Source organism: Corvus cornix, chromosome 1A, assembly GCF_000738735.6.
Source record: "Corvus cornix cornix isolate S_Up_H32 chromosome 1A, ASM73873v5, whole genome shotgun sequence".
In the NCBI taxonomy this organism is placed as follows: Eukaryota; Metazoa; Chordata; class Aves; order Passeriformes; family Corvidae; genus Corvus; species Corvus cornix.
Window position 1 is genome coordinate 71,597,828 of NC_047057.1, and position 24,715 is coordinate 71,622,542.

General features: G+C 41.8%; 1 protein-coding gene across 6 annotated transcripts in view; it reads left to right on the plus strand.

Moving 5' to 3' along the window:
- The window catches only part of MICAL3 (microtubule associated monooxygenase, calponin and LIM domain containing 3), a 162,990-nt gene that overhangs the window by 40,278 nt on the left and 97,997 nt on the right, over positions 1-24,715 (plus strand). For all 6 annotated transcript variants that reach the window (XM_019288722.3, XM_019288724.3, XM_039571041.1 and 3 more), the window contains exons 2-8: positions 13,926-14,301; positions 19,927-20,134; positions 21,514-21,630; positions 22,311-22,412; positions 22,961-23,116; positions 23,650-23,750; positions 24,334-24,591. In XM_019288722.3, the coding sequence (XP_019144267.2) occupies positions 14,038-14,301; positions 19,927-20,134; positions 21,514-21,630; positions 22,311-22,412; positions 22,961-23,116; positions 23,650-23,750; positions 24,334-24,591 (1,206 nt within the window). In that variant the 5' untranslated portion in view covers positions 13,926-14,037. The remainder of the gene's footprint in view (positions 1-13,925; positions 14,302-19,926; positions 20,135-21,513; positions 21,631-22,310; positions 22,413-22,960; positions 23,117-23,649; positions 23,751-24,333; positions 24,592-24,715) is intronic.

The window sequence follows — 24,715 nt, forward strand, 5'->3', positions numbered from 1 at the left end:
CCAGTTGGGGCAGACTAGTTTTTGTTTGCATGGACATGGGCTGTTTTTCCATGAATGGGTTGTAACTTGTGTTCCGTGAAGGAAGCCAGGAGAAGAGTGTGCTGGAAGTTTCTCTCTGCTCCATTCTGTCTGTAGAAAAGACTGCTGAGAGAGCAAGCCATCGAGCCTGGTCATTGCAGTCACAGAGAGTGAAAGCTGCTCTTGTTCACTTTGGGTGGTTGTTTGTGTGTCTGTGGACATCAGACCCAACATTTGTCAGGCTGACCCGAGGTTGGATTGAAATAGATGTGGGCACGGATTGTGTGTGATGTTCAGTTGTTACGTGAAAGTCAAACTCACCTTTAGTTATGGGTTGAGTTTGTTTGCAGGTGTTTTGCATCCACACCTGCCTTGCTGCAGGTGGCTGTTGCAGTGTCATCAGCTTCTCCCACACATTCCTTATGTGGCTTTAAATTCTTCCAGGGAAAGCAGCCTTTAATAGCAAGGTACCTATTTTGTTGGCCATTTTCATTAGGTGTTACCTTGCTCTAAATTTACTTATGTAAGCTCATGTTAATGTGGCATGTGGTATAACTAATAAATAGCTCTGTGCTAGAAGTGAACTGCCTTGTCCTCTGGAGTGCAGGGAATGTGGGAGTCTAATGCTTAGATCTGGGCACACAGAGTCAGTAAGTGCTGGGTGAATCCATGGAGAAGCGTGTGAGTACCACAGATGTTCTCTCCAGTGTGTCTTGTGAGTTACTGAGATACCAGAACGTTGAGTAACCTCAGGGTTACTCCCTGCAGTGTGTAGTGACATGAGCTCTAGACCCTCCGTGCAATACCCTGGCAGGCTGTTCTCTCCAAAGCCAGCAAGTGTGATGGGCGTAGGGGCACGTGGAAGCGCTGGAACAGGTAGCAGTCCAAGCTACAGAAGGGAGCACCTCTTGTATCCAGTGAACAAAGCTGTATTATGCTTGTCAAGGACAGAGTTTCACATTTAATTACAGCTGGATACTGTAAACTTGCTGCTTTGTTCTGTTCCTCTAAGATACTACTGCATCTCAATCTGTGGGTGTTTATAAATGTGCCAGCAACCTTGGACTGAAGTCACAGACATGTCTAAATACTGATCTTTCTGTTAAACTTGAGACCCTGCTGATCTGCTTAATGGCTGTATTACTGTCAGATCTAAGGAGTTAGCCAGGGGACTAATGAAAGTGAAGTCACTGCTCCATAGCATATGTGGAAAAGATAAAAACCAAGCTCGTTCAAGATCAGATTAGAGCAGTGCTGAACCAACCACACTGTTGGGGTATTTCAGCTATTTCTAAAAGCAATTCAAATACACAAAATAATTTTTCTTCTTTTGGGGTAATGGACTCCTGGGCAACATAAAATATGTGCTTGGAGCACTTAGAACGGTACTTATCTCTTAAATTCTCTTATGTGATCTGGTGAAGTGATTATACCCACATAGCTTGTAGTCATCTTACATTCCTTTATTAGCTGTGGGGACACAGATATGGCATAAATTGCCTGAAGTATTTCTTTGCATAGCATAGCTATGCCTTTGAGGGAAAACAACATTCAAATTTCATTTTCCAAAGTAAACAACGTGCAGGAGCATACCAGCAGCTTTTAGTAAGCTGTTCTACCAAAAGCACAGTTTTCTTGAAATTGTGTGAGCAGCCTTTCCAAACAACACTGTTATCAACGCTGTTTCTGGCAGCCCTATGCACACAGGCACAATTCTGGAAGTCTCTTGCCACCTTCAGCTTTCAAGGCTGTAATTCTTTAGAACAGAGGAAGAAGCAAAGTTTCATCTGTCCTGTCAAGGAAACAGAGTTTCAAATGGCAGGGTCACCTCCCTCACACTTCTTCCCACCCCGCAGAGCACTTGTCAGAGGACAGAGGGTTACAGAAATGGCTACAGTATCACTAAAACTGAGTAATTGCCTTGGGCTTTTCTTGCTGGAGAGTGCTCTAGAACGCCACTTGTCTGATTTCAAACACTGAGCTGCAGGACAAAAGCCAGCATGTTTTTCTGTCACTCCTAGAGGTGTTCTACCCTAGTCATTATATTGATATAAATAGGTCAGGAAGTAGAGGAGACTGCAAGGGCTGATCACAAGTGCTGACCACAGCCTGTGGGAATCTTCCACGTGAAGCTCCACCAGTTTCCTGGCCCATGGCATTGCTATTGTATCTCTTTTCTGAAAAGACTGCTGCATCCAAATACCATAGTTGTTTCTTTCACAAAAAGTACCAATTTGTGTTTAGGAGGGGAAGAACCTAGTTTTGGGGGGAAGGGTTCCTGTTCCTGCTCTTTAAGGATCAAGGGTGTATTGCTCTGCCTTTGCGACCAGCTCTATCTTTACATTGGTGTTCCATAGAAAGAACTAGAATTTGTAGGATACAAATTAAATTCAATAGTGTGAGACAGTCTGATGTCTTTTCACTTGGAAATGACAAAGAAAGGAGAAAGAGTGATCCCTGTGATCAGTGAGCACATTAAAATGTGTGCTAGTTGTGGACTGTAGAGGTGGAAGAGGCTAAAGCAAGCCCAGAATGGGCAGGAGAGGGATGTGCTATACACCCTATTGTGCCATCTGGTCAAATACACTGTACAGCTATGATTCTTCTTGAGATCACACAACCTTTCCACATTTCAAATTCCTGAACTCCTACCCCATACCCAGCAATATGCAGTTTTTTCCTTGGGAAGCCTAGGAAAAGAAAGCCTATCTTAGTCCAAGAGAGCTTGATTTGACCGTAGCATAATGAAGATCAAGGGGTGATGTGGCATTGTCTATAAATATATGTGGGAAGGGAGGGAAAGCTAATGCATAGGTCAGCATCATCACAGGAACAGAGAGGTATAAACTTGGCCTGGAAATTAAAAGAAAGCTATTGATCATAAAAACAACTGGCTCAGGAAGAAATGCCTGAGTTGATAACAGGGATGGGGCATAAAGCATTAATAATCTCAGTTTCCACCGTGTGATAAGGGTAGGAAATTGCCCATTTTTATCAGCATTAGATCCTTTTGTCTGCCTTTTGCTCTTTAAATGAGCATTTCCCTGTTATTCCCTGTAGTTACAGAGCATAATGCAGAAGTTACTGCAAAAGGTGTGTGCCTAGCCAGCAGTGTCAGCCAGGGAGGAGAAGTGAACTTTCATTGTGATGATGCCCTTAACAACACACTTCAACTTTTGTTCAGCCAGGCAATTGGACCAGATGATCACTGCAGGGCTCTTCCAGCTGAAATAGTCTGTTCTATCCTAGAAAAGAAACAGGAGTGTTACAGAAATGAAAGGTTAAAAGCAAGCATTGCTTATTACTTGTGGTCACTCCCAAGAATTTCAGGAACCAAATACTGAAGAGTTTTCTGGTTTGCCCTAGGGAATAAGAATGTTTTCCCTACAGTTAGCCAGATCTTTTGGGTCCATGGTAAAAACAGAATTTGTGATAATTTCTGGGGTGTATGTATGGGAAATGACAGGGGAGTGGAGAGTAGACTTGGCTTTTACTGGTAGCTCCCAATGTAATAGGAAACAAATTCTTCACATTTCTCAGTCATCAAGTTGGAGAAAACTAAGCTTTCTTAACCGCAGCATTTGTTTCTGTTAGCATAAACTAATGGTAAATATGTAGATATTAAATTGTTCATTGCCAGTGAACAACTAGAGGGAGGGTAGTTTTCAGATGTTGAGGAGCCCAGGTTGTTCTGTGCAGTTAACGCTCTCCAGGAGCACTGTGTGGATTTCCAGGAAAGCAGCTACTGCCATGCTGTGGTTCTGCCACCACTCTTGGTCATTCCCAGTTTACAGAGCTGTTACCAGCCCATTCTGGCTGACTGAGCCTGAAAGCAGACATTGAATGAAGTTGAAGAAAGTGCTTCTTAATTGCAGTATTTTTCTTTTCCAGACATGCCAGCAGCAGCCTGTTGGTATTGTCACTGAGAAAAGTCACAAGTGACCTGCAGTCTCTTGTGCTCCTCCTTGCTGCATTAAAAGCATTTTGGAAAAGGGTCATTCTGGCTAGTGCTCAAATATAGGATGTTATGGAATAAGAGTTTATGGAAATTACACAGTTTGAGTCCAGGGTCCAGAACTGAATCATCTGCCAGTGGAAATGCTGGACTGCCTTATGGGACAGATCCTGGCCTGTGTGCAGCACAGTAGCAAAGCAGTGCCTGGGTCCTGTCAAGCCATGCTGGGCAGAAGTTGTTTCACAATGCAGTCTGTGAGCATGGAGAGCTTTGCCTGTTAGGGAGGTGCACACAGATGTCTTCTACAAAAAGTGGTCGTAGGTCCCTTGGTGGGGGCTCTCAGACCCGCATTAAGCAAAGGCAATGCTCATGCCCCCTCACAGGGCTACTTCCTCTGCCAGATATCCTCAGCTGAACCTTCCAACTATCTGCCTCAGACCCCCTGATATCCTTGCAGAGGAATGGCCTTTATCCAAAGGAGGATGGAATTAAAAAGACTAGACGGAGCAGTCCTTGCGCATGAAAGGCAAAGAGAGAAGCTTTTATGTGTCCTCGCTACTAGGAACAAATTCTGCTGATGGCATCCTTACACTTAGGTTGAATTTAATCTCTGACTAATTCGTACCAAGTCTTTTCATGTCCCCACCAGTGCAGCTGTATTTGAGGAGACTGGTAATGTCTGCCTCTGGAACTGATGACTGCCATCTTATTCCAGGAGCTGCCTGCCAAGGCCCCAGGGAGAGGAGAGTAAAACACCGAACCACCTCCACCTCTTTCCTCTCACTGGTTTCCTAACAGATTTTCGTTCACTCCAGGCACAGAGCTTGGCATGGTCTTTGCTGAGACCATGCGGGTTCCACGGCTGCAGGGGAATCGCTATCTGGGCAATTGAAACTGCTCAGTGTTCACTGAGAGTCAGTGTTCAGCCAAGTGGGGAGGGTGCTGCGTGGTTACTATTTATAACCTGTGTAACAATATGTGCAATTGGTACTATCTGATACCCAGAGCTGAAAGTTTGATGTTGCGAGTTTTGGTTTTCCCATTCTCTACCTACTGTTTGTATTACTTTTTGAGATTCTGGTACATTTTCTCATGCTACAGAATATAACCTCTTTATTCTGTTTGTCAAGGTTGAGCCCAGATGTTGAACTGGTTATTTGCTTACAATACATTCCTGTCTGCTGGTAAAATCTTTCCTTGTACCTATGAGGAAAATGAATGATGGGGAGGTATCAGACACACCAGATTGTGTGATAGAGACAAACTTTCATTAAGTTGCTGGATTTGATCAGTTGTCATTTGATGGTCTCACAGTTTGTTAGTTGCTAAGGGTTGGATTTTGCTTTGCTTTTTAAAATTATTATCCTTACTGAGAATTGTGGAGCATGCCAGAGTGCAAAAGGTTGGTATTCTTATCTTGGAAAGAGGAAAGATTTACATGAGTAAATTTATCGAGGGTTAATACTAAACGAAGTTTAAGATACTGTCAAGAACTCCAAAATGTAAGCACAGTAAAAGTATTTTGAGGAAAGGATGGGATAAAGACTTTTTTCCCCTCTGAAAATAAAGTCAGGAATGCAGCCTGGGAGAGGTTAGAGAGGAGGTTTGTGGGATGTGTGGAATAGACCTCAACCAAACGATCTAATTTATGAAATAAAAGTTACAGGATTGTTGTGTGGGTGTGTTTTCTTCCTGTGACAAATTGGGATTTAGCATTGTGTCCATTGAACATGTTCAGTATCTCTCCTGTTACCTAGAAGCCCCATACCTTTCGAGTCTAACAAGTAGATTTTACTGTAAGAATGAGGTGTAACTCCATAGTGAATGGATCAAAAAAGATAAGCCAAGCCATGATGGAAAGTAGTCTTCTGGTTCCTTTCAAAGCCTGCTTGGTGCCCTGCTCAGACTCTGCTCAGTCAGTAGTGCTCTTGCTGAGGTGTGTAATTCTCCGCCTCTGCAAAACAAAATGAAATTGCTTAATTGTATATTATGGTCTAATCTAGTGGCTGATGTGGGAGGACAGTACATGGCTGTGGAGCCTGTGGAGCATTAAGAAACAGCCTGATCTAACCTAGATTGAGTTTGTTGTCATGGCCATTTCTGATTTTAGATGTACAGACAGACTGCAGAGCACATATTTTCATGCATAACTTGGAAGGAGAAAGGAAGGCTGGGGTAGTGGTTTGAGTTACAGGAGCAGGGTATACCCATGAGTGGTTATAAACACACGGTGGGGTTTTCTTTGGCAGCAGTTGAAGCTTGAGGGTGTCAGCCTGCTCTGGGGGGGCTGGGGACAGGGCATATTGGAGCAGCAGATAGCTGGGATGTAGAGTGACAGATTACCAGTGACCTCATCTGCAGGTGAGTCTTTGAGACGCTGTTCCTGGTTGGACTTTCCTTGTTAAGGGAAAGGAGGTGGCAGTTCTGGAGGTCTGGGTTTAAGGTCCAATTTCTTAGGTGTTTTTTTCGATTCTGCATGTACATTTTACGTGGTAATTATACAGGCCACAGTTGCGCCCATGGGTTATAGCATGATCCCAACCCTTCCTGAACTTGTCCTAGAATAAAGCTTGGGATTTGTTTTGTTTTTAAAGTTCAGCAGCCTCTAAATGAAGTGGTTTGTGGGCTGGAGAAATCTTTATAGCTTTTTTATTCAAATATCTATTTACTTAGATTTCTTGGCTCCCAGAAGAGTCTTGCAAGATGTGTATAGGGAAGAAGATTCCAAAATTTTAAACTTCCTCTGCTTTCTGTAATCAGTCTTCTTCCACAGAAAATGGTTATACATCCACTAACTAATCTGTAATCTGTTTGAGCTGCTCTGTGCAGGGGATTTGTGATGCCATACCTAGCTGATTGTGTAAGAATGGTGAAATTCGGAATCTTCTAATCCTGTTTTCTAACTCCCTTGTCCTCCACCGCTTCCTTTCGGGAAGTGCCTGCCTCTTTTCCACACCCATAACAGCTGAGAGTTGGAAGCAGCACAAATAAAACTTGCTTTCCATGTTCATTTTTTACTGTCTGTAGCTGGAATATTTGTTTGTGAGAGTCTGGATTTGCCGAACCACAGAGGGGTGAGCCTTGGAGTTAAAAGTCTAGGCATCTATCTGCTGTGATTAAAATAAATGCTGGCACAAATGACCAGTCTTTGAGCTTGCTTCTGAGGTGCCTAAGTGTTTCTCTTAATGACTGACACAAATCAAGGTGGCTTTGGTAAATTCAGCCTCGTTTGGATCCCGTGACTCTAAGTAGTGATAAGTAATCTTTGCCCTATGTAAGGGGGAATCACAGAATCAATGAGGTTGAAAAAGACCTCTGGGATCACCAAGTGCAACCTATGGCCAAACCACCACCATGTCAACCAGACCACAGCACTCAGTGTCACCTCCAGTCTTTCCTTAAACACCTCCAGGGACGGTGACTCCACCAGCTCCCTGAGCAGTCTGTTCCAGTGCCTGACCACTCTTTTCATTGAAGAAATTCTTCCTGATGTCCAGTCTGAACCTCCCCTAGCACAGCTTGACTGTCCTCTTGTCCTGTCACTTGTTCCCTGGGAGAAGAGGCTGACCCCACCCTGGGCCACATCTTCCTTTCATGTGGTTATAGAAAGTGATAAGGGCACTCCTGAGCTTCCTCTTCTCCAGGCTAAACAGCCCCAGCTCCCTCAACTGTTCCTCACAGGACTAGTGCTTCAGAGCCTTCACCAGCTTTGTTCCCTTCCCTGGACAATCAGGTAATGAAAGGGAGAGCTGAAGCACATTAAGTGGAAACAAGTGCACATAACAGAAAGCAAGCACATACTGCAGAAGGTGCTAGAGATTTTCATTTTTCAGATCTCTGAACCATTTTACAGGCTCAATAAAGAATGGTAGTTTATTTCCTCTTGTCACTTGCAGATCCTTTGGTTCTATCTGTCTCTTTGTTCCTGTTGATTATGTTTTCTCCTTTGCAATTGCTTTTGTGATCGTTGCAGCCTGTGTTTTGGTACTAGGTTCTGGCAGATAGAAGCTTTTGCTTATATAAATTTTTGCAAATGTGTTCATGTGAATTTCGTTGGTGAATTTCTTTTATGAGATTTTTTTTTTTTTTTTTCAAAATACGAATACAGGCTCTATTTGTTTTCTCCCTGTGCCATGGAATGGTTTGGGGTGATCAGTGCACTGGCAGAATCTGGAGACCTCAGTGGACTTGGCTTACTGAGCTGCAGAGGTCATTAAAGTGTGTTTGTAGCCTCCAGTCTTCGTTCTGCTCAGAGTTTCTAATTGGGGCAGAACAGTGTTCTTGTTCTCCAATGTTCAGTAAAGCTTTTTTCAAAAAAGCTGGTGTTTCTGGTGTTTCTTGTGGTATCCACAGCATGCTAGCTTGGAAAAATGAATGGGTGCGTGTCCTGTATCGTGTCACAAGCTGATATACCTTGCTGTGCTAAGGCAGCCAATTTGTTTTATCCCCGTTTGAAGTCATAGAAATAAAGTTTTGTGGAAGTGTAGTTCTGGTAATTGTAGGAGCCTTTTTTTGGTTGTTTTTTAAAGAGGCACTTTTCTCAGGTTACTATAGTGTTTGCAGAACTCTGGGGAAGTGCAGCTTGTAAAACTGGGTGGGAACTAACTTTAGGATGGATTTCTATGTTGAAATGTAACATTAGGAACAGCTTCAAAGCACTTCACATGAGGGAATGACATTCAACTTTGTTGCTCTGTTATGTGGTGGTGTGAGAATGAGACCTATCCAGATGTCCTACTATTATTCCCTTATCATCCTGTGAGGGGACAGCTACCTCTTCCTCAGTATAATTTCCTTTTTTTTTCTTCCAAAGAAAAGTGTTCATCTGTTTCTTGGTCTCTCTCTTTGTTAGTGTTCATTCAGTGTAGGGACTGCTATGATCAAAGAGTTGTGTATGAGAGCAGCAGCAAAATGTGTTTTTTGAGTTCTCATAGATAAAAGGTTGCACTTTGTAAGTCAAATGCTTTCAGTAGTTGTGTTGTGGCATTGAAGAAATGGTTAGTAATAAGCAACGTACACATTTTTCTTCTGTACCTTGATGTGAATTTGGGAACCAAAACATTTTCTGTAACTGCTTCTGTATTTGTATGTTTCCATGTTCTTGGATATAATTAGCATTTCTTCTCAAGTCAGTACTGGGTAGAGTTTTTCTTGACATGAGAGTTCTATGAAGTGTTTGTGTATGTGCTAAGAACAGGTTCTTGTATTTGCAGCCAAGTTCATATTTGGTTTCTCTTTCTCCCACTTTTGGCCTCACTTGGGAGGGAGGGTAGACAGGAAAGAGGTGGAGACCCAAAAGACTCTCTCCCATGTGGTGGGCAGAAGAGCACCAAGTCAAGTTTAATAGGTTTATTAAAACACAGTTTTTTGACAGCTTATTTGCTTGAGTCTTGAATGTTATGAACGGGAACCGATCTAAACACTATCTTAAAACATGCTGTGGACAGTGCTGATGTAAAAGGGAAGCTGCAAACAATGGCAACCACGCCTTTGTCCTCCTGCTTTCCCCTCCTTGGTCTGCATAATATGGAGCTAAAATAGTTGCCAGTTTTGGCTTTAGCTTTTCTTGTCAAAATTGTCCTCTTTTTGCCATCTGTTCCACAGTCTTACCGCTGCCCTAAAGCTGTACTTTTGGTACCTGTGATCACTTAGAAAGTCATGAACATATTGTAGAAAATCCATTTCTTCAGTTTTAGCTAAAAGTAAAAGAAATTAAATCTTGGAAATGAAAACAGTTTTTTCATTTGTTGGAATAAAGATTTTTTGGCTTCCTAAAGAAGGGAGGCTTACAGGATTGAGCCGTTTGTTCATCTGCTTTTCAGTTCATCCTTAATAACTTTTGAACAATTTCATCCAGATTCAATGAGGAAGAAGAGTCTCAAAGGTAATTGGTTTCCTACAAGAAAACTGGAGGCTGGGTGGAGGAGAGAGACAAAAATAGGTGTCCCCACTGTCTGCAGCATAAGCTTAACTATAATCTGTGCTTAGACTTTTGCTAGCCAAGTTGCAAGTGTGTCCTGGCTGCCTGGCTACTGCAGTAATCTCGGAGTTTCCAGAGCATGTTTCTGAGTCTTGCTTAGGCAGAAGCTACAGAAGGGGCAGTGAAAGGGAGGCAAGGGCATGGGGGATGTTGCTGGAGAGCAGTTTTATGGTCATGGACCAGTCCGCTTTCAGATTCCATGTGGTATTGCCGCTTCTTCTTGATGTCTGACTTCTCAGAGATTTGTCTGTCAAGGGTGCATCCAGGGTGTTTGCCTGGCTGTGAAATAACTCAAATGCAAGAAAGCATTTACATTGTGCTCAAAGAAACTCAGCGTTCTGAGGTGCAGCTGGGCAGTTACTTTGGCACATGTTTTATTCACTCCTGGTTTAGGCTAGAGGGAACAAGCTGTGAATGTAGATGGAATTAACTCAATAATTTCTGATGGAAAAAAAAGAGATTGCTGAAAAATACTTTCCCACAGTATTTTATTCTTTTCCCGGGCTCAAGGCATTGCTTGAATGAACACTTTTAACAAAATTAGGATGGAAATGTAGAGGAGGGTGGTGACTCATATAGTGGGGGTTTATTTGCCTGAAATATATAAGCCCTGCATTTGCAACACTTGCTGCAGAACTTCAATTTGTACAACCAAATTCATTATGTGTAGAATTTGCAAAATCTCTTCTTGTCTCTTGCCTTTGGCAGAAGTAGGGCACTGGGCCTTCTTTTCTCGTGTATGCATTTGATAAAATATTCATGTTCCTGCATCTGTGGTGACTCTTCGAAGGAACCACCACCTGGAATTATTCACTGCCTGCATCTCTGTGTTTTTCATTGGTTTCTTTTGTCCTTGGGTGAGTACTGGAGGTCCTGAGGGTACTTGGAGCCATGAGTCAGTGACAACCTCCTGCTATTATTGTAAATAGCAACGTGAACACTGTTCTTGCATGCGTTTTTCCACGGGCTTTGTCTTCCTCGCCCAATGCCACAGCCAAGGAATTCGCAGAGCTTCTGAGTCAGCAATCAGCTGCCTCGAGACAAAACATGCAGGATACTGCAGACTTGCAGAACAGCCAGCAAGGCACACAAGTACCCTGGAAACCTGGCAAATAACTCTTGCCTGCCCTTGCTTTCCTCCTGTAATTTCCATGTTCTCTGACGTGTTGCTTATGGGTTCCAAGGGCTTGGGGTGTTTACATCAGGAATGCAGAGTTCTAGGGAGTGACCTAATGTGGTGACTGAAGCCTGGGTGTTTCACCTGGGGGCATAACTGATTTCCCAGGCTGTGTGAAGCAGGATGTCAGTAGAGCTGCCGTGCTAAGGTGGCCCCCGGAATGTGCTGGCTCAAGTGACCTGCTTTCTGCAGGTTTGGCTCCTGGCTTGGCAAACCCTGGACACGGAGCAGTAAGTTCCTAGAGTGACAAGAGGTTGGGTTTTAACTTTGGAGTCTTTGAGCAGTGCAAAACCAATGCCGCTTCACTTCCTTGGTGAAAAACTGCGGGAGAAGCAAGAGTAAGAAATGATCCCTATGGTGTCCTTACATCTGGGTTTATCAGTAGTGGAATGTGGACTAACAGACCTAAGTTGTGACTCCACTTAATTGAGGTCATGTAACTTCTATTGCTTTTTCTGAAGAAGTCTCAGTCATCCAAAGCACTGGTGTAAAGTGAGTGTTTGGATGGTAGAGTGGGGGTGCAAGAGGTGGGGGAACATAGGAGAAGAGTATTCAGCTTGGAATGTTGTGCTGTTAATGAGGCATATGGCTTTAGACTGTGGGTATTTTGTTGTGTTTGTATGACACAGGCACACTGAAATGACTCCTTCAGAGTTAGAGGTGTTTTGTTGGAGTTCATTGTAATATTTTTCTTGAGAACAAAAGAGGAGACACAGGCTTTCAGTACGTGATAGGGCCAGAAGAGAGGTGGAGAGGGACTTTTTACAAGGACGTGCATTATAGGACAAAGGGGGGATGGGATGGTTTCAAACTGTTAGAGGGCGGGTTTAGACTGGATATTGGAAAGTTGTTCTTTACTGTGAGGGTGCTGAGACACTGGCACAGGTTGCCCAGAGAAGCTGTGGATGCTCCATCCCTGGAAGTGCTCAAGAACCAGTTTAGATGGAGTTTGAGCAACCTGGTCTAGTGGGAGATGTCCCTGCCAATGGCAGGGGCATTGGAACTATGTGATCTTTAAGGTCCCTTCCAAACCAAACCATTTTAGAGTTCTCTGACTTAGGCCTCTGTAGGGGTGCAGTGGTTTCCCTGAGATGCAAGCATGGAGCACATTTCCAGCTTCACAGCCGTGAAATTAAGATGGAAAAATAAGGAAAGCAGTTCCATCCTGCTTAGTGAGCAGTACTGATATGGGCATGGGCGTCGCTGTCAGCCAGTTAGAAAAGCAGCTTCATGGGTACTGAGTCCTCTAAGGCAGTTGTCCTAATAAAGTTAGAATTGCCTTCTGCACTATAACCCATTGTTGTACTTTGACTTCTGTAGGAACTTTTATTTTTAAAAACTACCAGTTTGTGGCTGTATGTAAAGGTTTCCAGGCCTCTTCTGCTGTTTCTAAACATAAACGATAAATACCATGTTAGGCTGAAAAGCAGGAGTGCCCAAATAAACTGCTGCAGAGCTGCCATATGGGAGGGGAAGAGACATGAGCTGTACTGTTTGGCTTGGCTTCCTGTCTGCTGGAAGCAGGAAAAGAGCTGGTGGGAATCTAAAAAGTTTTATCCAAGTCCACATATTTCCCTTTTTACCTTAATACCCTTTGCAAAAAAACAAAGGGCAAAAAGCACCTCAGAAGTGCTTTCACTTCAATAGTTCATGCATGTTCCCATGCTGCCTTCGTATCTGAAGGCAAACAGAGCTATTCTTTCCCAGAGAGCAGGGTAATCTAGTGTATGTACTTAGTATTATGCATAAAAGAAAGAAGAAGGCTTATTATATATAAAAGAGAGAGGAAGAGAAGATATCTATTCTTTAAACAAAATCTGTAATTGTGATTGAAACAATTAATTCTGTAGGTCTCCAGCCTGCTTCTGAGGGACCCCAGAAAGGAGTAGCAGAGCTCATGATAGCAGATCTGCCCCAGCAGATTAAAGTAGACCCCAGCTGCCCCCCAAAATTTTGTATGGGCCTGCACATCAAAAGAAGTTGAGAACCACAGAATAGAGGAATTAGTATGGGAATCTTAGAAGGATCATGCACCAGCCATATTTCACTCTTAGGCTGCTCACTTACTGACAGAAAGATGTGTGTAGGCTTTAGGTAAGGGAAATGTTTGTACTGCTTGATGCAACACAGACAGGCTTCCTTTTTTCAGTCTTGACATATTTTCCTAAGAAATTGATTGCTATTAGCAGGTTTAACTCATTTTTAAGATCACAGTGATGATCGCTGTGCAAAAACCAGTCTTGGCAAGGGCTCTATATCGGCTTGTGCTATGCCATCCTTTCTCATCTTTATTTATCATGACCAAAGACACATGTCTTTTTAGAATGAAGGAACCAAAGCTTATTTTACTGATGGAGTACCAACTCCTGAAGTACTTTGTGGTTAGCAGTGTTTTTAAGACCAGCCCGTAACCATTGCTGTGGTGTTACACAGTAACTGCGACATAGCAGGTCAGCCTGTTTTGTTTTACAACTTCTGTCCTCTCCCAGACATTGTGGGACATCTGCCTGTTTATTTGTAACTTCTCTGCTCTTCATGCAGAAAGAGTTTTGATAAAACTTCCAAGGCACTGGCTCAGGTTAAAGTATTTTGTGATTTAACAGAGGTGTGAGATGTGCTGCTGTCTGCAGTGAGGCTCAGTGAATTCTGCTTCAGTCAGCTTGGGCAGAAATCCTTGGGATATCAATCAGCTGAGGACTGACTGGGAATCTGGGCTCTCAGTTCAGCAAGACAAAACTTTGGAACGAAAAAGAAAAGAGCAAGTTCAGTTACACTTTCTTCTTTTTATTTTCTAGGTTAATAATGCTTGTAAGCCAGAGGTGAAAGTGGCTCAGCGGAGCAACATCGGGAAATCTGGCAGACTGGAAGAGCACAGCTGCCCCCCTGGGCAGCTGCCAAGTGTGAAGCATGGAGGAAAGTAAGAACGAGAAGGTGAACCAGGCTCACGTTCTCTTCGACAGATTTGTCCAGGCTTCCACCTGCAAGGGGACTCTCAAGGCTTTCCAAGAGCTCTGTGACTACCTAGAACTAAAGCCTAAGGACTATCGTTCCTTCTATCACAAACTCAAGTCCAAGCTCAATTACTGGAAAGCCAAAGCCTTGTGGGCCAAATTGGATAAAAGAGGCAGCCATAAGGACTACAAGAAGGGGAAAGCATGCGCCAACACGAAGGTAAGAGGCTCATTCGCCGTGGTCCTATTACCCAATCTCTCTGGCATACACAGTAAAAAGGTATGGATGTAGAAAGATGTTGCCTGGTGTCACTATAAGCCCAGGCAAGTTTCAGGAATGTGCTCACAATTTTAGCATTTGGTGAGCAATCAGAAGTTCCTTTTGTCACCACCGGATTTGACTGCTCACCTGAATGTTTGTATTTTATTCAGGAGAAGCAGCCAGCAAGTTTTTACGTTGTGAGTTTCTGTGGCATCAGTCCTATAGATGGCTTGGAAAATCTTAATTGGTAAACCTTTAATCTTGGTCGACTTTCTTTTGCATTTTGACGGTAACAGGAATGTGTGCTGTTGGAGTCTAGGATACAAAATATGCATGTTTGGAAATTTCCAGTTTTAATTTAAAAATTCTCATGACTCTCTCAGGAAAACGGAGCTTTTCTGCCAATTTGGCAAAACAGACTGTTTGCCATTATTTAGAAAGTGATCATTTATATTCTAGGTTCAAAGAAAAAAAATATGCTGTGGAAACTCACACCAGTTCTTTTTAAAAGGTTGGTATGTGTGGTATTTACTGCAGGAATTCCTGCTTTTACACACACACACAGAGCATTTTACTTTTTTTTTTACCTGAATTATTGTGAGCTGGCATTTAGGTGCTGCACCTCCTTGGACAGTGCAGTTTGAAAGCAGTTCTTTATATCTGTTATTGATACGTGAATAGAATAGGTTGGTTTTGTAAATAATTAAGCACTCTTTTTTTTTTTTTTTTTTTTTTTCCCCCCCAAAAAAGGCAAATACTGCAGAAGAGGATAAAATTAGAACAAGATTCTGTCTTCCTTCGTTGAGGACAATAGATGCTGCTCTTTCTCTTGAATAGTCACCTCTTGAGAGAAGGAAATACTTTAATTGGAGGAATTAATGATTAATTCCTTAGTATAGAATTGAGGGACAAATACATCTTGTTTAGAGAATGTAGTTTCAGATCTGTGGACTTTTATTTTCTCCCAATTAGATATTAGAAAGTTATGTTAGTTTCTTAATTGTTTATCTTGTTTCACTTTCCAGTGGCCATTTTCATATGGATGGAGGCGTTTATAATGAATTACTATAGTAACACTTGGTAAACTCTGACAATCAAACAATTGGGCACTGTTGGTAGTCACAGTGGGCAGTAGCTTCGACACCCCAAAAATCCGACCACTGTTAAGGTTTACATTTTTCAGGCAACATAAGAAAGGAAGGATTTACAGGAAGATAAAGGTAGTAAATGATGTTTGTGTATACTTAGGAATAAGCCTTCCAAGTGCTATGAGCATCATGGAGAAAAATTCTAAATTTTCTGCAAAAATTTATTGCCCTGTGCATTCATTAGATCCAGGATTTGCTTTTATTTTGAATGGAATATAACGGGTTGAAGTGAGTTAGGGTGTTTAAGTCTGTGGAATGAAGATAGGTGGTTTATGCTTTCCTGAGAAAGAGATGGGAGGGAGCAAGATGCAGAGGTCTTTTAACTTATTTGAATAATAGACTATAAGAGTGATTTTTGCATCTAGGCTCTGATTGTGTTTGTTAACACTGTGGAAAATGTTGCTTCAATAATAGAGATGAAACATTAAAGAGGAGATTTGATAGGAGGGTAAGTGAATAGTGCTTGATTGTGAGAGCGTATGAAAAACCAGATGTGAGCAGAGGGTGATATCCATCTGTGAAAGGCATTCAGAAAATCGAGTGTGACATTTATCTTGAAGGGAAGTGGTGAGCTGAGTTTAGAAGGACATTAAATGCGTTGATGCAACACAGACAGGCTTCCTTTTTTCCGTCTTGACATATTTTCCTAAGAAATTGATTGCTGTTAGCGGGTTTAACTCATTTTTAAGATGAAGGGCTCCATTTGGCTTTGTTGGGCTTGAATTAACATCTAGGCAGCCACAAGGAAATGTCAGAAAGGTAGAGATTTTAGCTTGGCCAAAAAGCAGCCAAGTCTTGAGTTGGAGAAGTTTTGTGAATTGACAGCTCTGACAAAGCTGATTGAACCAGTGTCTCTGAATGAGGTGATGCAAAGACAGTTTATCGAGGAAGATCACGCAAGAGATCATGGGTGAAGCCCCCGGGAAGTTGGCAGTGAGAGAAATCAGAGTCCTTCAGATGGTGCTCTGAAAGTGGCTGGAGACCCAGAGGAGTACGGAGGCTTAAAAGTCATTAGAAAAGGGTGTGCTTTGAATAAATACGTGTAACCAAATGTCTTTAAAACATCTCTTCAAGTACACTTATAAAGTGGATAAAAGGAGTAAAGCATCCTGGGAATGATGTTTGACTGAAGAGGTTGCTAGGGATTTCATGTCATCCAAAAGCTTAACCTATTTCATACACCAAAGCCAAGCTAAAGAGAGTTAAAATGGAATTGGAGAACTGGAATCAAGAGAGTGGTTATAGAAGTAGCATGTGGTGAGGTGGTGATGAGATAACCAGAGAGGCTCATGAGCTCATATGTGACTGTCCCTCATTGAATTGATGAGAGAGAAACCTCAGAACTTGCTGGTGTTGGTGTGAAGGACACAGTGATGGGAGAGAGCAATGACTGCAGTGGACATTTTTTAAACTAAATTTCACTATGTATTCCTCTTATCTTTTCATATATGTTTCTATTAATTTTTTGTTTCCTATCCTAATGGTATCTGCCATTAAATGTTTAAATGTAGTTCCTAGGAGATAATCATAACTGTTCAAAGCAGAGGCCTTTTGAGAACTGAATCATGTCTGAGTTGATGTTTCCTAACTCACTTAGCTTTATATTTCTAATGCTTAATGTAATTTGCAAACTGTTGATTAAAAGGTACAGAAATTTAAGTGAGCACGTGAAGATGATAGAATTTAAAATAAAGATTAGGGTTTTATCCATGGCATAGCAGAAGCTGATCATGTCTTTAGGAAGCCTGGCTTCTGTACACTTGAAAATAAACTTCATACTTTGTAGGATAGCTCTTAACTGCCCATTTAAACATTGTTCAGGGGTGAGGTGCTGTGCCTGGAGTTGGGCAGTTTGTGCACATGGCCAGCATCCAGGCTAACCGGAATTCAGATAATCAGAGTTCATGAAAGCAAGTTTTGGACGTGATGGGTTGTTCAAATGTAAATAGTTACAAATGGTGCTCTCTCTTCATTGGTTATACAGAGAATACAGCATTTCAGTTTGCATTTAATGTTCCATTACCATGGTGTTGTTACTGGAAACTTAATATAATCTGTCTGAAAGATCTTGAGCAAGAAGTGTTTTTGAGGGGTGAGACTGCTTCAGTGCAGGGAGTTGCAGCAATTGCTTGGAGTCATTGAGGGGAAAGGGAACAAGGAATAACAGTAGCTGCCTTTATTTGGCTGGACTTGGCATCTCATGGAGTTACTGCTGTCTGAGAGTATCAGAAGGTGGTTTTTTATGAGACATCTGAAACTGGAAGAAGCATTAGAGGTGGAAAAAAATCTTTTCTATTTTTAGTTGTGCTTAGAATTTGTTTTATAACAACATAATTTAATGTTTTTGTGAGGCTATTAAAAAAAAGGCAACTTTGACCATAAATTACTTACCTGAGTATTTTACATTCAGAACATCTAGAATATGAAACATAACCTAAATGCTTTTTAACCACATCCTACTATGAGGGCAGGGAGGAAGGATAGAGAGGAAAAAATCCTTTAGGTTCCTGTGACAAAATTGCAGGCAACTAGTTTATAATTCCATGAAACCTGAGTCTGAATAGTCTGATTTTAGTACAGTTCCTTTGCTGTTGTGTACTCCATCATAAATATTTTATATGTGGAAATTTATCAAAGAATGAAAGTCACCCAATTCAGTGTGTTCTTGTTGCTTATTGAAATCCAGGCTCTTTGAAGATTGTAGTTTTCAGCCAAGCAAAATTATTACCTGGATAAATATGATATGCTGAGCTAATTTTCCAGGAAGTTTAAAAAAAAGACAAGGTGGTGTTTGGGAGTTACACTTACCTACAAAGACAGCAATATTAGATTGGAAGAATTGAGGATCCTAGTTGAGGATCCCTTTTATCAAATTACAACATGGACACCTGTTCAATACACAGTTTTATTTAGGTATTTATTAGCTCAGAGGTTGGGCTTGCCTTTTGTTCCAAATACTTTCAGATTCCTGAAGGTACTAAAGAAGCAGTGGTGTTATTATTCCCTTCCCTTTTGTCTAGACTTGGATCTCTGCCCTCAGATTTATGTGACTTCTTATCTTACTCAGTAGTCTTACATGGAATTTGCATGTCAGTAGCTATGTCATCACTGCTGGTTTTCCATCATTCAGGCTTTACATTTGCAGTTTCACGGTGCTTGCAGAATTTTTTGCCCCAGTGAATAAGTGGTGGGAATGTGGCAGCCTGTAAAATTTGTCAAATGGGGATGACCACTGAACACAAAGTTTTGCTTTGGGATTGGCTGTTTATCAGAGCACTGGCTCATGGTTAGATTCTGGCATTTTAAAGAATTTCTCAAAGAGCTTTCTTATGCAGCCACAAGGATAAATAAGGATCTGGAAAAGAATCACATGGCAGCAGCAGCCGCCTCTGTAGCAAGGTCTTTATTCTGTGTGTCTGGTTTACTCAGTGGAAATCAAAGTACAATAATGATATGACAAAATGGACTGTGTACTGTATTTATGTGACTGCACGTACCAACACTTTCTTTGTGGACCTCGGTTTCTGTGGGTAAGAAGTGTCTATGACTATCTTGGCTTTTTAATCTGAAATTATTTTGCTGTATCGTTCTGTTCTCAGAAGGTACTTCAACACTAGACACGCACGTATGTTGCGTTCTCAAGTTGTTTATTAGCATCTGATGGTGTTTGTGAAGTAGAGTGGAAAAAGATAAGAGAAGGTGAAAGACCTTTGATATGACAAAGGTTGGGTTGGAGAAAGGATTTGTTTGGTCACACAAAGTTTGTATTTACATGATGTTGACTTCCCTGAAGTCTCCTTTGCTGCAGTAGTAGAAGCACCAAAGCACCAACAAAAGCATAAGTTAGAGTGCTCTGACTTGGCTACTCTGTTATTTTGAAGTGATGGTGTTTATAAAAACATTAGTATCTTGTGTTTATCTGCTGTAGCTGTTGCAATGCTACTGAAGATATTCTTAAGAAAGGCCAGCTCAAGATTTGGAAGATGAGGAAAACTTGTCATTGCTCCTTTTTTATTTTTTTATTTTTTTTTTTTAGGTTTGGTTTTGTTTTTTTTTTTTTTAAGAAATAAAATGGAATATGGGAGGGAGAAGCCTTCAGAAATATTGCTGTTCTCCAGGTACTTATAGAGCTTGGAGACTATGACTAGGCAGCTCTTCTTAGAGCAAGGGTTGCAAGAACACTGTTTTACTTGCCTGCTTCCTCAGTCTTTTCACTGCTCTGCAATATACTTCATTTTCAGGTCTTGGTTACTGCTTTAACCGTATCAATGGCAGAACTTGGCAGGTAGAAATAGAAGGACTGACCTGAAATTTCAGCTTATGTTTCAGACAAAGAGCACTTACTCCCAAGAGCCATGGGATGCTTGGAAGCTGCTGCAGAAATCCCTATTTCCTCCAAGGACTGTGCAGTTACCGTGTGCTGGTTGTTTTGCAGTGTCTGATAATTGGGGCTGGACCCTGTGGCCTTCGTACAGCCATCGACCTGTCGTTCCTGGGAGCCAAGGTGGTGGTCATAGAGAAGAGGGATGCCTTTTCCCGCAATAACGTGCTGCATTTGTGGCCATTCACCATCCATGACTTGAGGGGCCTCGGCGCCAAAAAGTTCTATGGCAAATTCTGTGCAGGATCCATAGACCATATCAGTAAGTACAGCCACTGCTGGACACAGCAGCAGCACCTTCTGGGTTCTTCCTGGGGAGAAGGAGGTGAGGCTGTGGGGTAATGAAAATTCAGCCTACACCAGTCCCTGCTCTCAAGTAGTTACGGTACAATCCGGCATTACCTTTGCATCATTTATTCTGGGCTAGTCGTGACATTAAGACATGCAGTGTTCATCTGTCATCTTTTAGACATTCCCAAGGCATAGCTTCTTCCTACTCTGAAAAGTACACTTAATGCTCAAACTGCTTGGTGGTTTGTTTTTTCTTTTTTTGGATGGATAATTTTTTTATTTTTTGCTTATACATTCCTGCAGCTGTCACATTATTCTGTTTCTCTTGAGCAACTTGTAAAGAAAAATTAGTGAATGCTTTGCTTTTGGAACATTCTTGTGAGTGTCAGTCTGGAGAAAGGAGGAACGGTTTTGGCTTTAATTTTCAGAAGAGTGATGAAGATATGTTTTGATTAAATATATGTTTACGTGTTAAAATTGAGAATAATCTTGTTGATTTCTAAATTCTGTTAAATCAGTTTTCTTTGAAAGCTCAATGCTGTGGTGGAGCAGGAGTTATTTTTCTTTACTTTTTTCTTCCCCAAAATTGACTGTACATGGCACAGCCAGGTGTTGCCCACTAGTCTGTGTTCTCTTTATTTGAAATTTGGCAACAAATGGTAAAACTGGAAGATCTTTGTAACTTCAGTCTTGCAGATTGCTTTTTCCTTCTAATTTCTTTTCATTTTTATTCTTCCAGTGTTTGTGCATTTTGTCACTTTTTTTGTGTATCAGCACAGCTAAAATTTAGTGTTTAGGTGAAGGTTTTTTTCATTTCAGCATCTGAAATATGACAGCAACGTATTTTCCTTGTATTAATTGAGTTTGCACACTGTGATTTTCATTCTCATTGTCAAAGTTACCTGAAGAGGAAAGAGGTGGTGAGGAGCTTCCTATGCCCTCACTAATCCAAAGGTGCTGGGATGGAAGTGCAGGTCAGTATTACAGCCAGGCTGACCCAGTGGCTCTTTGCCATCTGTGACAAGTGCAGCCCTGCTCGTGCTGTCTTCCCTCCTCTACTGCAGTTCATGTCCTGGTTGTTTCCCTTGTTGCTGATTAGGGGACTGAAACATCAAAAAATTACTCTTTCTTCTTTGAAAAGGGTTGGCTTTTCAGCTGTGTAGAATTTTCTTGTCATGCTGTGATATTACACACCAGGGGTACTGGGATGAAGTGCTGGGAACACCGTGGGGAAAAAGAAAGTATCAGCTGGTCTTCAAGTCAGTGTATCAGTAATGTCACACAGACACACATGGGCACTTGTGCTCTTTTCTTTTTCTTCTATTTCTTTATCATCTGCCTTTTTTGCAGGTATCCGTCAGCTCCAGCTCATCCTTTTGAAGGTTGCCTTGATCTTGGGAATAGAGATCCATGTCAATGTGGAGTTTCGGGGGCTCGTTTACCCTCCTGAGGACCAGGAGAATGAAAGCAAGTAGCACTGAAATGGGTGTAGAGAAGGGGGAAATGGTTGTAGGATACACAGGCTCTTACTCCTTTACTCTGCTTATGATGTTAAGGCCTTTCCTCTTGCTCCTTTAATCGGAGTAGTTATTAATCCATTTTTCCTTGGGTTTTTAGTAGGATTTGTTTTTTCTAGTGATAAATCCAAATTAGTTACTGTATGAAACAAAGTCACCAGAACAGCTACACAGAAATAGACCAAGACACGGTAAATTGTAATTGCTTCTAAAATACCTAAGCCTATTACCTAACATTTTGAAACAATTTTTTTCTTTGCATTCACTGAGGGTATTTATATTGGTGAATGATCCTTGTTACGCTTTTAGTATCACTGTGAAACCTGTTCTCTGATCACCACAGGAGATGTGGCTTACTTGTTTTTTGGCCTTTTATTAATTGTATAGGTAGTAGAGAAGTTTATAGCGGCCCTTAAAGGAAATAGGGGAATTTTAGCAGAGCTGTGTCTGCCTCTGATTCACGTGGAATGGCTGCACAGTTCAGGAGCAGCCCTGTCGTCAGTGTAGCTGTCCTACAGGGTTTCTTGACTGCTCACGTGATGAAGGGTTTATTTGATAGTAAGAAGTGGTTTAATCTGTTTTTTTCTATTATTGTATATATGTTGTCACTGACTTGGCATTTATCTACAGGAATAGGTTGGCGTGCGTTGGTCCACCCCAAAACCCATCCAGTGTCTGAGTATGAGTTTGAAGTAATCATTGGAGGGGATGGCAGGAGAAACACCTTAGAAGGTAATGGTGTGTCCATAATTCACCTTCAGAAAGAACTTACCCTTAAATTTGTTGGAACGAAATGGCCTTTAACATGCCAATCAACATCTGGAAAGACACTTGACAAGTGAAAGGGAGATTAAAAGTCCATGTGAAAATCCATTTGTATCAAAGATGTGGGTGGTCTTTGTATTCTTCCACTAAACTAGCAAAGACATAAGGGGTTTTGATCTGGATAATTTTTCCTAAATTTGTAGTGTTGCCACTCCTGCCTTCGTGTGTAGGAACTGAGGTGTTGAGTATTATTCTGTGTAGCAAAGAAACCCATATTAATATTTTTTTATGGAACTTGCAGCTTTGGGACCAGAGATGAGAGAGGGGGTGGCGGGGAGCTTTTTCCCTAAACAACATTATTCTTCTGATGAAGCAATTGTTCTTTCCTCTGTGGAGGAGTTTGTAACCCATCACATCCCTTCTCTCTATTTTGTGAGTGCACCTGTCTGTGGCATACTGAGCCTTCTCTGAAGGTGTGTCTGGTTTTCAGTGTTGCTACTTTCCCCTTCCTGTAGGGTTTCGCCGAAAAGAATTCCGCGGTAAGCTTGCAATTGCTATCACAGCAAACTTCATCAATCGCAACACCACAGCTGAAGCCAAAGTAGAGGAGATCAGCGGTGTGGCCTTCATCTTCAACCAGAAGTTCTTCCAGGATCTCCGAGATGCCACAGGTTTGCCAGCACTTGACAGATTTCCAGTGGAAACCATTTGTCTTTATTATTACAACTCTGCAGCTCAGATTTGTATGTTTAGTCAGGAACGAACATCTTGTGCAAGGCAGTCAGTCATTGCTGTCTCTGAAATCTGACTTCCCTGCTTTTGCAGCTGTTCTGCTGTACAGAGCAGATGTGTGTCATTTTGGTTCAGAAGCAGAGAACTTACGGTTTTCAGGAAATCAGAGCCCTAAATGGGAAGAGGTCATGAATCCATAGTTCAGCTTTTTGCACTCCACATCTGAATGCAAACCTTAGTCATGATAACTGGATTTTTAAATAGAGGTAGCTTAATGCAGGTGAAATGTGCTGTCTGTGGTTTTGTTCACAATTCAGATTTTAAAGTCACCCAGAGCATGGGAGAAAGTTGCTTGGCATTCTCTGACATTTTCTAATCATGCAGTTTCGGTTTACTTTCTTCTGATAGAGCTTCTGTTGCACATAACTCCTAACTGGTTCCTTCACTACCATGTCTTTTGTTCTCTCACAAGGCATTGACTTGGAGAACATTGTCTACTACAAAGATGATACACACTACTTTGTCATGACTGCCAAAAAGCAAAGCTTGCTGGATAAAGGAGTGATACGGCATGTGGGTATTAACTTCTCCTGTATTCTCTGTAAGCTAAAATTGTGGTGACAATTTACTTTTGGTAGGGTGAAAGTAGGAAAACATGCTCTTCCTCCATCACATAATGTGTTTATACAGTTGTTGTTTCAGAACATGAATGTAATTCTGTTCTAAAAGGCAGTTAATGTCCTTCTGATGTATTTTAAACCATCAGAAGAGTGTTACAAAACCTGTCCTTTTCAAATTTGTATCCCTTTGTAGATTTGGGAGTTTTGTTCATGCTGAGATAAAATATGCTGAAAGAACATTTGGTAGCTTAGTTGAGCTTCCCTCATTTTATGGGAATGAAAAATGCTCTAGAGTTTCTTCGCCCTTTCACAGTCAGAAATGCAAGCAGGATTGATTGCTGTTTGCAATAAAAGATTTATAGATTTTCTCCTGGAAGCATTAACACAGGAATTAAAGAAATTAGAAGACAAACTTGTGTGAGTGGATTTGTCAGAATTTTAATGCCAGCCACTGTATATTCCCATCTTAAAAGAAACTTGTGGATTTGACCATGGCAAATGGTCAAATTCAAACCAAACTTCGCCGGTTTTGGCAGGACCACGCTGACACAGAGGTCTTGCTCTCACGGGAGAACGTGGACCAGGAGGCTTTGCTAAACTACGCCAGGGAAGCAGCAGATTTCTCCACTAACCAGCAGCTGCCATCGCTGGACTTTGCCATCAACCACTACGGGCAGCCCGACGTGGCCATGTTTGACTTCACGTGCATGTACGCGTCCGAGAACGCGGCCCTGGTGCGCGAGCAGAACGGCCACCAGCTCCTCGTGGCGCTGGTCGGGGACAGCCTCCTGGAGGTGTGTGTTCAACTTCTTGGGTGTAAGCCCTGAATGGAAGCATGAGCACAAACCTTTGCACCCATCTCTGAAATGTGTGCTGCCTGACAGAGAGGCGCTGTGAGGAAAGCTGCTGTTTATTATA